Source organism: Seriola lalandi, unplaced genomic scaffold, assembly GCF_002814215.2.
Source record: "Seriola lalandi dorsalis isolate HSWRI2012SDOR001 ecotype SW California unplaced genomic scaffold, Sedor1 jcf7180002054689, whole genome shotgun sequence".
NCBI lineage: Eukaryota > Metazoa > Chordata > Actinopteri > Carangiformes > Carangidae > Seriola > Seriola lalandi.
This window is the reverse complement of record NW_019525242.1, coordinates 2,284,386-2,297,240: the sequence shown is the minus strand read 5'-3', so window position 1 is coordinate 2,297,240 and position 12,855 is coordinate 2,284,386. Positions and strand designations below refer to the sequence as shown.

At 40.6% G+C, this 12,855-nt stretch overlaps 1 protein-coding gene across 1 annotated transcript in view; it reads left to right on the top strand.

Moving 5' to 3' along the window:
* Nucleotides 1-12,855, top strand: part of dnah7 (dynein, axonemal, heavy chain 7) — a 74,028-nt gene that overhangs the window by 40,446 nt on the left and 20,727 nt on the right. Inside the window, exons 37-51 of the mRNA XM_087178457.1 lie at nucleotides 2,134-2,289; nucleotides 2,554-2,722; nucleotides 3,668-3,794; nucleotides 4,465-4,684; nucleotides 4,938-5,564; nucleotides 5,927-6,172; nucleotides 6,416-6,645; nucleotides 6,751-7,081; nucleotides 7,202-7,548; nucleotides 8,058-8,238; nucleotides 8,361-8,546; nucleotides 9,200-9,363; nucleotides 10,349-10,503; nucleotides 11,887-11,939; nucleotides 12,030-12,032. Coding sequence (XP_087034583.1) covers nucleotides 2,134-2,289; nucleotides 2,554-2,722; nucleotides 3,668-3,794; nucleotides 4,465-4,684; nucleotides 4,938-5,564; nucleotides 5,927-6,172; nucleotides 6,416-6,645; nucleotides 6,751-7,081; nucleotides 7,202-7,548; nucleotides 8,058-8,238; nucleotides 8,361-8,546; nucleotides 9,200-9,363; nucleotides 10,349-10,503; nucleotides 11,887-11,939; nucleotides 12,030-12,032 — 3,195 coding nt within the window. The remainder of the gene's footprint in view (nucleotides 1-2,133; nucleotides 2,290-2,553; nucleotides 2,723-3,667; nucleotides 3,795-4,464; nucleotides 4,685-4,937; nucleotides 5,565-5,926; nucleotides 6,173-6,415; nucleotides 6,646-6,750; nucleotides 7,082-7,201; nucleotides 7,549-8,057; nucleotides 8,239-8,360; nucleotides 8,547-9,199; nucleotides 9,364-10,348; nucleotides 10,504-11,886; nucleotides 11,940-12,029; nucleotides 12,033-12,855) is intronic.

The following is a 12,855-nucleotide window of genomic DNA, read 5'->3' as shown; positions in this document are numbered from 1 at the left end:
GGGGTCATTGAACAGGGCTATGAAACATGAAATACCCTCCCCATTATGATGACTTTTACAATATTTTAAAACCTTCCTCATTTACATCTATATTTGCGGGCTGACAGTGTTCTTCTTCTTCCCTACCTTTCTAAGGACATTACTATGTTTCTTGGCACCACTATCTGTTCATCTGTGGTAAAGCAGGAAACCATTGGTAGGAATGTGAATTTCTCCAACTGCATGCTCATGGTCATATGTCCAAATGCATGTGTGCAAGATACAAACAAAAGTGGGACCCATTCATTAAAACATTGCCTCATTGTGCTCAAACTGGTCAAAACTCCACAGGACACCTTTAATAAGCATAAGCTGAATTGTTCTCCTTTAAGTTGATTAGTTTACATTGAAATACAAGTAGTACATTGTTTCTACAGCCGACTAGTTTTAAAATGGCCTTAAACGTGGGTTAAATTAGCATTAAAAAATCTTAGTAGTAAAAAAAAGTAGATTATTATAAATTATCATTTTCTGTATTTGCTCATTTTTAGCTGTATTTTATCTCTGTTTGTATCTTGCCTCTGTGCTCCTGGGGAATTGGAGATTGGACTTGCATTTTTAGTAGAAGAAATTACTGTTATCATATGTAAAAAAAAACACTACCCATGCTACCAATAACATAATTCCATAGGATGAGTGAGCATCATCAAGCAGTATAGCCCCAGTCTCAGGAAATTTTAGAAAGTGCTTTCAACACACGAATCATTTGGAAGCAACACAGCTACAGGCACCAGGTGTGAAACTTTGGTTAAATACTGAGTGTCTCAGGGCAGACCCTCGGCTATTTATATCAGGGACTAATACCCCTTTCTTCCCTTTCCTTCATTAGTGTATCCATTAGTGTGCTCAGACTTAGGACTCTGGGGAGAATAGAGATCATCTCAGTGGAGAGCCTGCCTTGTTCTCCACTTCTTGCCAGTCTGTGTGGTGAAGAAGCTCTGTCCCATGCCACAATCAGCAGACCGAGACTGATTCCCAAATCCAGCAGGAGTGATAAAGAAGCGTCAGCACTCAGACCATTAGAATGACTGGCGTTGTCTCGGCACTAGTAGCATCAGACAAACACAAATCTCTATCATCTACCCCAGAATACTCTGAAGTGAGACAGAGACAAGCTGTGCTCTTGGTTTATAATTTCGACAAGAGGATGATGATGCACCTTGGCTACATCCTGTGATCACTCGCATCACAAGTCCACTTCAATTATACAGCTCATTACCCACATGATTTCACAGGCATGTGAACTGTGTGCATGCTTACACATGTGTGTGCATGGAAGCTAGAGAGTGTGCTCTGAACACACACATAATAAAATCACCATAAAAATAGATCAAATCCTAATTAAATACATCAGATCACCTATGACTGTGTTCTCTGTTCATAGAAAAAGACAAGGCCATTTTATCAAAATGACCTTTAGTGAAAGCCTCTTTTAGCTTTTAGTAAAATGCCCTTTTGTAAACCGTCATGCAGAATCTAAAATTCACAGATTTTACCCTTTTGACCTTCAGAACATTACTTTAGAACATGTCCTCAGAGGGCAACTAATTTCCTACTTCATTTCATAGTCATTTTCAGGGATTAACTGAGATCCAGTTTGTATATAATGAAATACATACTAATTGGCACGTTTAATGAGATTATAAAGCTTATCACAACCATTTGCCAGGATCAAACTGGAAATGATCATTTTATATGTATTCTGCCTGTATAAGGCGTCTTTGACATGCTGATTCAGAAGAGGGAGAAAATACTTTAAGACATTTTTAACCAAATGAGTATAAGTTAGTAGCCTTATCACATTTATTTGTTGAATTAAGTCCATGATATTCCCAGACCTTAATAGGTCACTTCAAGTGTTCTGAATATTCCATAAAAAAACATGTATACAGTACACACATTTTACAGAGTGTACAATTCATAAGTTGAACACATAACTCATTTTCTATGTGTCACTTTTACAGATAGTATCTTTTATTTTTGCATTGTGTCACTATTTTACATTCATTGTGATAATATGCAGTATATGATATATTTCCATACTATGAGATTTGATGATAATCTGAACTCATATTTCTGATATCTCTTGCCCAGGACTTCCTATTGAATCATCTGCAGAAGGATGTGTACAGCCCATTATTTATCAACTTTTCTGCCCAGACTACAGCTGCCCAGACCCAAAACATTATTTTGTCCAAGCTAGATAAGCGGCGCAAAGGAGTGTTTGGCCCTCCACTGGGAAAGAAAATGGTACATCCTATTTCTTGTGTTCGTATGATGTTCTATGTTGGTATGATTTGTTTGTTTTTCAGTTTACGATCATATCAATGAAGTGAGTCATTAAAATGTTCCAGTTGTAAAGATTTGTAGTTCTATTACACTATTTCATTCTGAGATGCATCTGTAAAAAGTGTACATCTAAACAAAAATCAATGTAGTTTTAAATATCAAATACCTTGTGGTACTATCACTATTTATTATTCTTCCAAGTATACTAATGTTATATCTTTTCAGGTGGTATTTGTGGATGATGTGAACATGCCAGCCAGGGAGGTTTATGGTGCCCAGCCCCCGGTTGAGCTGCTGCGACAGTGGCTGGACCATTGGAACTGGTATGACATGAAGGACTGCTCAATGATCAACCTGGTGGATATCCAGGTCATATGTGCTATGGGACCACCTGGTAAGTAGCAGCTGTACCGTTTCAAAGCCAAGATTGTTTGACAAAATTTAGTTTTTTTCTGTATCTTCACTGCTGCTCAAGTGCTGTAGAGACAGTGTCACAAACCACTACCTGCTGTTTCGTGGAGCTCCTCACTGCCTTAAGGTGTTTATAAATAGTAAATGTTTACCACTTTCACCTCCACTACAACTACCGGTGTAAGCACAAAGGCACCCCTGTCCACTGAGGCAGCTGGCAGCGACAGCTGCAAGAGAAAGAGGGTGGGTGCCACTCTCAGGTGCTCACATAGCTCCAGTATCTGCTGCTGGCGCCTTTGCTGACAGCTTTTCTGGAGCTAATTTTATGCTGGTATATACCATCATGTCTATGATATTAGTTGGGAAAAATAAGCAGTCAGTGGTCAGTTGGGTCCAGAGGTCAGAGTCCACTTTCCCATTGGATCCCACTGTACATGCCAATGTAAACTTGTGTCTCAAATTGAGGGCAATGCTGTATCCCGTTGTCCAAGTCAAAGTTGGTAACAAACATCACTGTATAGTGGAGCTAGCAGTAAGTAAAAGCTCCACATAAAACTTCCATTCAGTGGACTTTATTGACTGATATCGCCTTGCAAGTGTTGAAGAGTTATTGCAATGCAATCTTGTGATACTGTAGATCCAGTGTGCAAATGCTAAACAATGTTACCTGTTAAATTATATTACATGACTTAGAGCAGATAGGTAATGTGGAGCATTTGTCATCTCTGACAAAATCCATGGTTGCTGGGTCATCTTTAATACATCGATGCTCTTCAAAACTGAAATAATGATGATATTTTGATAGAAAAGAGCTACTTAAGAAAAACTGGGTACTGAGTTAGAGAACCAGGAACACTGAAGTATCAGAAATGTTATCTGTGATAAAAATTATATATGTATATATTTTTTTCTTCTGCTTGTTGTTTAGGTGGAGGGCGTAACCCTGTTACACCTCGTTATCTGCGCCACTTCAACATGATTACCATCAATGATTTTGATGAGAAGACAATGTATACAATCTTCTCCAGGATCATAGACTGGCATTTCACCATACGGTAACTACACAGAATATGAAACTTGCATGGTGCTTTTATTGTATTGACTCAGTTCTGTGTGCATATGTTTAGGAATGTTCATAAACAAACCTCTATACACAGTATAATCCACTGAACTTTTCTGCAGCACAGAAGGTGCTGCAGAATAAATAAATGATAATAATAAATTTCAGTCCTATATATGGCATTGATCCACCACTTCCACTTTTTCAACTACCAGGAAAGCATCCCATCACTTTCAGCATAAGAATGAATTGTAAATTACTACTAATCAAAGATCATTAGGCAGCTAAGACTGCAAAATTGAACATAAAGTTAGGAGGATAAATGTTAGTTATTAAAAAATTATTCTGTAATTAGAAGATGAAAGGTTTTCCTACTCTGTTCCTGCACTGCTGCAGTGTTTGCCTCAGAGACTGAAAGTCCTAAAGCAATCAAATCTGTTGGATAGGTTTCAAATTTACCCAAGCACTCATGCAGACAGAAATGTCACTTGCATTTTAACAGGCCAGACATTTTGGAAATTCTTTTTTTTTTTTGGTATTTTGGAAACATGTTGGTCATTTCAATGTGTACATATATATATAAATTACAAATTAATTTTCCTAACTAGACAGGGGGAAATGATCAGAACAGGATCTGAACAGAGAATCAACCATTTCATCCACAGATTTGTTTTCCCCAAGTCATTTGCATCGCTGACCTCTCAGATCGTTAATAGCACCATGTCAGTGTACCAAGAGGCCACCAAGAACCTGCTACCAACCCCCGCAAAGTCCCATTACCTGTTCAATCTGCGCGACGTCTCTCGAGTCATCCAGGGCATCTGCCTGACACGGCCAGAGACTGTAGATGAACAATCTGCCATCAAACGGCTCTGGGTGCATGAGGTAATGTTATACACAACAGAAAAGCAGCAGAAAATACTTAAGACCTAAACAACTATGGTAACATAAATTACAAATAAAATACAGATATCTTGAAATACACTGTAATCCAGTCAAGCTAACACCTGCCTGTCTTACTTGTTGCTGTCTTACTCTAATACATTTCTCAGAAACCTCCTGACTGTGCTGATCTCTCTATATCTGTCTCTCTCCTTGTCTCCCCCACTCACTCTTTCTTTGTCTTGTATATCCTCAGGTCCTGAGGGTATACTATGATCGACTGGTCCACGACACAGATCGGTCCTGGCTTGTAAGCCATTTACAGGTGGTGTCTCAGAGTCAAATGAAGGAAAACTTCCATCAGCTCTTCCAACATTTGGACCAGGACCATGATGGAAAAGTCACTGAGGACGACCTGCGTAGCCTCATGTTTTGCGACTTCCATGACCCTAAGGGTGAGGACCGCAACTACCGTGAGGTGCACAACCTCGACCAGCTCCGACAGGTGGTGGAGTCCCACTTGGAGGAATACAACAACATCAGCAAGGCGCCTATGAATCTGGTGCTTTTTCGTTTTGCCATTGAGCATGTGTGCCGCATATCCCGCATCCTCAAGCAGCCAAGTGGACACGCTCTACTGGTGGGTGTGGGCGGGAGCGGGCGTCAGTCTCTCACCCGGTTGGCTGCCTACATGGCAGAGGCAGAGCTCTTCCAGGTGGAGATCTCCAAGACTTATGGAACCACTGAATGGCATGATGATCTGAAGTTAATAATGAGGAAGTCCACACAGGGCGAAGCCCATGGCGTGTTCCTTTTCACAGATACACAAATCAAAATGGAGTCATTTCTGGAGGACATCGGCAACCTGCTCAACACTGGCGAGGTAAAGTGGGAGGGACACAGAAAAAGCCACAGAAAAGCCATGATGGCTCATAGATGTATTAATGTGCATGGATAGATTGATGAATGAATTGAAGTATAGATATTATTTACAAGCTGATGGGAAGATCGGTCAGTCAATAAAAGGTTTGGATGAATGGTTAGAAAGAAGTAAGTATGGATGGAGAAACTGATGGAAAGACAGATGTGTTTATAGACTGAGATATTGATGAATGCTTGATGAATATATGGTTAGACAAATGGATGTGGTTGGATAGATTGTGATACAGAGTAATGGTTTTAAAAGTTCTACTTTACAAAGCCAATACCCAAATTCAGATCGTTCTGTTAACTGGTTGTTTCCAGGTGCCTAACCTGTTCGCAGTTGATGAGAAGCAGGAAATCTGTGAGCGGATGCGTGTGCTGGACCGGCAGCGTGACCGTGATAAGCAGACGGACGGCAGCAACTTGTCCCTGTTCAACATGTTTATCGAGCGCTGTCGCACACAGCTGCATGTCGTGTTGGCCATGAGTCCCATTGGAGATGCCTTCAGGAACCGTTTGAGACGTTTCCCTGCCCTCATTAACTGCTGCACCATTAACTGGTTCCAGGTGTGTGTATGTATGTTGCATGAGTTTGGGTTTGGTCGAACCCAAAGCTCTTCAGATAGCTAATCAAAAGACATGGACCATATATAATCCATGAATGTTATGGCCTCTTTACAGGGGGTGAATAAGCCAATTGAAGGACAATAAACGAATAAAGATTTGGGCTGACGTTATCAGAAAACCATAGCAGAGAGTAAAATGCCCTGTATGTATGGTGGCTATAAAGCATATTTTCTTCATTGCCAGACCTGGCCCGAGGATGCCCTGCAGGCAGTGGCCTGCCGCTTCCTGGAGGATGTTGAGATGACAGATGAGTCCAGAGAAGGCTGCATCAACATGTGCAAGAGCTTCCACACCTCAACTATTGAGCTGTCAGTCCGCTTTTTGGCTGAGTTGGAGCGCCACAATTATGTCACACCAACCTCATACCTGGAGCTCATTTCCACTTTCAAAGCCCTGCTGAGGACAAAAAGAGCGTAAGATCAAGATTTAGGATATACTGTATGTACAGCTGTTATTTGATGTGTTTGTGATCTCATCTCTTATCCTTATTTCCTTATCTCTGTCTGTCCTCTGCCCAGTGAAGTGATGAAGCTGAAACGTCGTTATGAGGTGGGCCTTGAGAAACTAGAGTCAGCAGCAAACCAGGTGGCCACCATGCAAGTTGAGCTAGAGGCTCTACAGCCACAGCTGCTTGTGGCCAGTAAAGAGGTGGATGAGATGATGGTGGTGATTGAGCATGAATCTGTGGAGGTGGCTGAGACAGAGAAGGTGGTCAAAGTGGATGAGGCTGTGGCCAACGAACAAGCCATGGCTGCCAAGGCCATCAAGGATGAGTGTGATGCCGAACTGGCTGAAGCCATGCCAATCCTGGAGTCAGCCCTGGCTGCGTTGAATACTCTCACCACTCAGGTAAAAGAAGAAAAATGTTTTTTCTAATGTAAGATAGTGCCCTTACATATTGTTCCAATGCCAGGTGTACTGGAATAGTCAGGAGGGTGGATCTAATGATGTAGTTATTTTTATCTACAGGATATCACAGTGGTGAAGTCCATGAAAAGCCCACCAACAGCTGTCAAGCTGGTGATGGAGGCAATCTGCATTCTCAAAGGCATCAAGCCAGATCGTGTGCCAGATCCCTCAGGTTCTGGGAAAAAAGTGGAGGACTATTGGGGCCCAGCCAAAAAGCTTCTTGGAGACATGAAATTCCTCCAGAGCCTCCATGAGTATGACAAGGACAACATCCCACCAAATTTCATTGCTGTCATCCGCAACAAGTACATCACTAATCCAGACTTTGTACCAGAGAAGATTCGAACTGCATCCACTGCAGCTGAAGGCATGTGTAAGTGGGTGTGTGCCATGGAAAAGTATGAAAAGTAAGTAATGTTCTTCTCCTTCTGTGTTTCCTTCTGTGTGCTCAGTTATGAAAATTGATGCATATTTGCAACGCTTGGGATAGCTTTCATCTGTCTTAGTGATTAACATGAAGCTCGGTTATTGGTTACTTCAAAGGAATAATCATTTTCCTGGTGCTGGTGTACCATGCATATGCCAGGTTCAAAGTGATTCATGTAACAAGCTAAATCCTAGATGCAAGTAATTTCAAGGGAAATGTTCACATCATTATTGTTCTGACAATCTTAAATGTTACTGTAATTTATAGAAGCTTAAGTCTATGTTTTGTCTGACATCATTTCACTGTCCCAGATAAATCATCAGAATCATATATATCATATATTATACTTAATGTGTATAGATGAAAAAAGATTTAGGGCACCTTCTGTGCCATGCAGTGTTTTCACAATGTTGTTCTTTTCATCTCTGGTTCACACGTACTGTATCTATTAAATCCAACCCATTCAGCAATGCTTCATGTGTCCCTCAGGGTGGCCAAGGTGGTGGCTCCGAAGAAGGAGAAGCTAGCACAGGCTGAGGGCGAGCTGAGGGTGGCCATGGAGAGCCTGCAGAAAAAGCAGGCTGCCCTCAAAGAAGTCCAGGATGAACTCGCAAAGCTTCAGGAAACTTTGGATGCTAATAAAACCAAGAAAGCTGACTTGGAGAATCAGGTTCATGCTTTTTATATGTTTGTGTGATTGCAGACAGTTGACCTTCATTCAGTTCCTCGACCTCAGAAAAACCACAACAGTGCGTCATGTTTTTGCATTCCCCTTCTGATGATGCCCCCCAGGTGGATCTATGTAGTAAGAAGCTTGACCGAGCGGAGCAGCTGATTGGAGGCCTGGGCGGAGAGAAAACACGCTGGAGTGAAATGGCCTCCGATCTCGGGAAGCTCTACAATAACCTGACGGGGAACATCCTTATCTCAGCGGGCATAGTAGCTTACCTGGGAGCCTTCACCTCCAGTTACAGACAGGTAAGATGATGGACCAGATACTACATATTTTGGAAGTGGACAGTAACAATATATTATTAGGATATTTTGAGATGACCAGTTTCCTTGTTCAAGCAGTTTGTCAACACAGCATTTTTTCAGTCAAGTCTGTAAAGACTGTAACATTTTCTGAGGCAGAGCTGCTACATTTGGAGTTAACATTTCATTAATTGTGAGGCTAATGATTTTTTTTTTCTCAGCACAGTTTTAGGCCAAGGAAAGCCGAACGCTTGAGAGCAGTTCAATGAAAAATAAATAGTGTGGAGCTACCAAAGCACATCTTTTTTTTCCTCTTTCTGAGCCTCACGTTTCCAAGACCAAGCCAGTGTTTAAAGGTCATGTTTTATACTGTGTCAGGGCTATTGCGATGCTCGAAAACACTAAGGAAGACAATGAGTTAGTTATTTTTATCATGCAAGTGCATGATTGTGTTTGTGAATGGAGGGATGTTTGATTGGTTATGTGCTTATTTTCACACCTTTGAAATAGCTCTGTTAATGTCTGTGTGAATGTACATGACTGTATATTTTTGTGAACAGCTTAATTATTCATTAGCATAAGCTCTTATTTGTTTATAGGTTAGTATGTAATTAAGTGAGATGGAAGTATTTAACAGTAAGTGTGCTGCTCTATAGGATCAGACAGAGGAGTGGATGAATCTTTGTAAGAGTAAAGAGATCCCATGCTCCGCCAACATGTCTCTGATGAACTCACTGGGCGATCCAGTAAAGATTCGTGCATGGACCATTGCTGGCCTACCATCAGACAGCTTCTCCATTGACAACGGTATCATAATCTCGTGAGTATTGAAGAAAAACTTTATGCTGACATGGCATTCCCCTAAAGGAAAAGACACCAGTAATTTCTTAGTGCCTAGCAATTTATTATTAAGAATTGAATGCATATTTTCTGCTGTCCTTAAATCGAGCATCTGCCGACAGCCAGTCTTGATACAAAATGTATATATTCCTACACAATAAAGCTCTACTGTGCAGTGCATAAAAAAATTGTTCTTGAATAAAAAAAAATGTCTGGACAAGAATTGGACAGCATCTCAAAATCATAAAATGAGGAGCACTAACAGAAAACTGAAGCTCAAATGCATTTTTTACAAAAGCATCATTTTGGAGGTGTGGTACACCTGCAAATTGTTTCTGGAATAGAGGCAAAGCGATCAATGTTTTTTTAAACCCAAAGGGCCTCATCTTACTGTGAGCATGAATATCTTCATTGAAACTGCTGGACACTATCTATTTTTCATGCCGCTTCACATTTCACTCACTCACTGTGCATATGGAATAAGTTCCAATGTTTTAATGGGGTGAAAAGCAGTTTTTTTTGATAGCTGAAAGACCTGAAACACAATGGGTTTCAGGTAACAAAGGATCAGGATTAGATTGCCTATTACCTATCAGTATATCCTACTAAAAAAAGAGACTATGACAGAAGTTTGTAAGCTATAGAAGCCCATGTGACATTGTCTGATTCAACTTTAAGGTGTAGAAAAAAACATTACAGGACATCTGCTTGTTTGAGTAAATGAAGCAGCAACATTGTTTTTTAATCACAATACTATGGCCCCTGGTGTGCTATCCAACTGTGAGCTGTCTAACTGTGCTGAGAGTGAATGTTCACCCCTAAGCTGCTCTCTACATCTCAATTCTTGTCTTTCAACATCCCCCCTATTGTTGTGATGGTTCACATTTAAAAGTTACAGGATCTCTCATTCTGACAAGACAGCATTGTTTGATCATATACTACTCTCTGTGTGTGTGCGTTTGTAGTAATGCCAGGCGGTGGCCTCTGATGATCGATCCCCAGGGCCAGGCCAACAAGTGGGTGAAAAATATGGAGAAGGCCAACAGCCTGCATATTATTAAACTGAGTGATGCTGACTTTGTACGTACTCTGGAGAACTGCATTCAGTTTGGCACACCAGGTGAGTAGAAAGTATTTCTCTGGTATGATGCCTCTGTGGCTGCTCCCTACTCTGTGTGCATGTGCCTCATCCACATTTTTGCAGCTCCTGTTACTGCCTGCTGAGGTCTCTCTTCACCACAGAGTCAGATTATTGCTGTGCATAGAATGTTTTTCTCCATTGTTCTCTGTTCTGCAGTGGAAGAATAAATATATGGAATATTTCTGAGTGAGGTGTTCCAATGAGCCTACTGCACTATTAGAATGTCAAACTACTGTAAATCATGCAAAAGACCAGGAGAAATCAATTAGCTTTTTTTTTTGCATTTTCCCTGCCCTCTGTCAGGAGGTCAAACTGAAATGTGATGACATTAGATGACATGACTATTTTGTGTGTTGTGTTTCTCCAGTGGTTGTGTGTGTGTGTGTGTGTGTGTGTGTGTGTGTGTGTGTGTGTGTGTGTGTGTGTGTGTGTGTGTGTTAAAATATTTCTCTTTAACATTAAATTGGAACAGCCTCCCTTCACTCTCCAGTGCCACTGTGTGGCTGTGACCTTGGTTCATAAACTGGGTTCAGAATACACCCCACTATCTGTTTACAAAAGCACACAAGGTAACAACCAACCCTGGAAAAATACTTGTACCTTTGTCTTCTCATAGGATTTTGAGAGGCTATGAAAGGGAACAGCAAGACAGGAATTAGAATTAGAAGCAGAGACAGCTATACAGCCATTAAAAAGACATCTAAATAATGACCTGACTCAGCCAGCCGTTGGGTCTTTGCTTACTGGCAGACTACAAGGCCAACAGTTCAGAGAGTAACTTGTCCTTGGTGGGTGCAAAATAGTCCCCAGAGGGTACAGTTTCACCCTCCATAGCCTGTTTGTTTATTTCACAGATTTTACAGTTTCTTGCTGTTTGTATTGTAGCTTATAATCCCGATTATGTGCTTTATTCTTTCTTTTTGAATGATTGAGCTAATGTTTCCCTGCCATCTCTCTTAGGCAAGGCATATGTTTATTAAACACTACAAAGTGCTGTGTACAAAGTACTGTTTAATCTGCTGGAAATATTAGCAGTATTGATATGATTGTACCAAGACAAAATTATGCTTCAAAGCAATTTGGAGAGGCTTGCCTGATCTGGTTAACTGTCTTGCAGAAGAAAGTTCATCAGCTGTCACTGCCTCTGAATGCTGTATGAAAACGTAGTTAACTGAGGCATAATGTCATATATGTTATAGATGGGCGAATGTTCTTAATATGGGAACAGCATTAACATACTTAATAAGAGATAACATTAATAATGATGTTATGGAAATAAGACATATCTAACTAGTAATGTTTAGTTGCTTCACTGATTTCTTGGTATTGTGTGTATGCACATGTTCATGGAGCTGACTGCAGTGTTGAATGTCAATCGTAGGGAGCTGAAAAAGGAGGGTGAGGGTTATGCTTTTGTAAGTCTTGTAATATTGCTGTAATACATTCCACAGTATTTACAGTCCAGATTGTTATTATATGACAGTTATACATTTTTTGTTCCTCAGGCTGTGAGTTTCAGCACATTCAATTTTCCACTATATATTTTATACTAAATATACAACATCAAAGTGACAAATTTCAACTTTAATTTGAGTAGGTTTACTACAATATGTAAAGAACAGATACACATCAAGTCAAATAAAATGATCATATTTAACATTTTGTGGTTAATATTCTGCATTCCTTCGTAGACAGTGACTGAAGTCTTTAACCCACAGATGTCAGTAGATGTTCTGTATCTTGCCTGGTGATGCTCTCCCAGAGCTACACTGCAGCCTCCTTCAGTTCTTGCTTGTTATGGAGTCTTTCTGCCTTAAGTTTGGTCTTCAGCAGGTAGAATGCAGCTCAATGATACTGAGATGTTCCTCCTCTTCACCCTGAAAAGCTCTTGTTGCTATGGCCATATGTTTAGAATCCTTGTCCTGCTAAATGATGAAATGTTGTCCAATGAGTTTAGATGCATTTGGCTGAATCTGAGCGCAGAGTGATCCTCTATACCTCTGCATTGCTTCTGTTAGCAGTGAAATCATCAATAAATTCCAGTGTGCTGGTTCCATTGGAGCAATACATGCCCAAGTCATAAAAGAACCAGCACAATGTTTTACAGATGAGATGTTGGTTTTGGGTCATAAGTCCTCCTGTTCCTTTTTTTCCTCACACTTTGGTCTTTCCATCATTTTGATAGAGGTTGATTTCTGTTTCATTCGACCTCAGACCTCTACTAGTTCTACCAGTTTCTTTCATGTATATATATATACTGTATGTACACGTGTGTATGTGTGTGTGTGTGTGTGTGTGTGTGTGTGTGTGTGTGTGTGTGTGTGTGTGTGT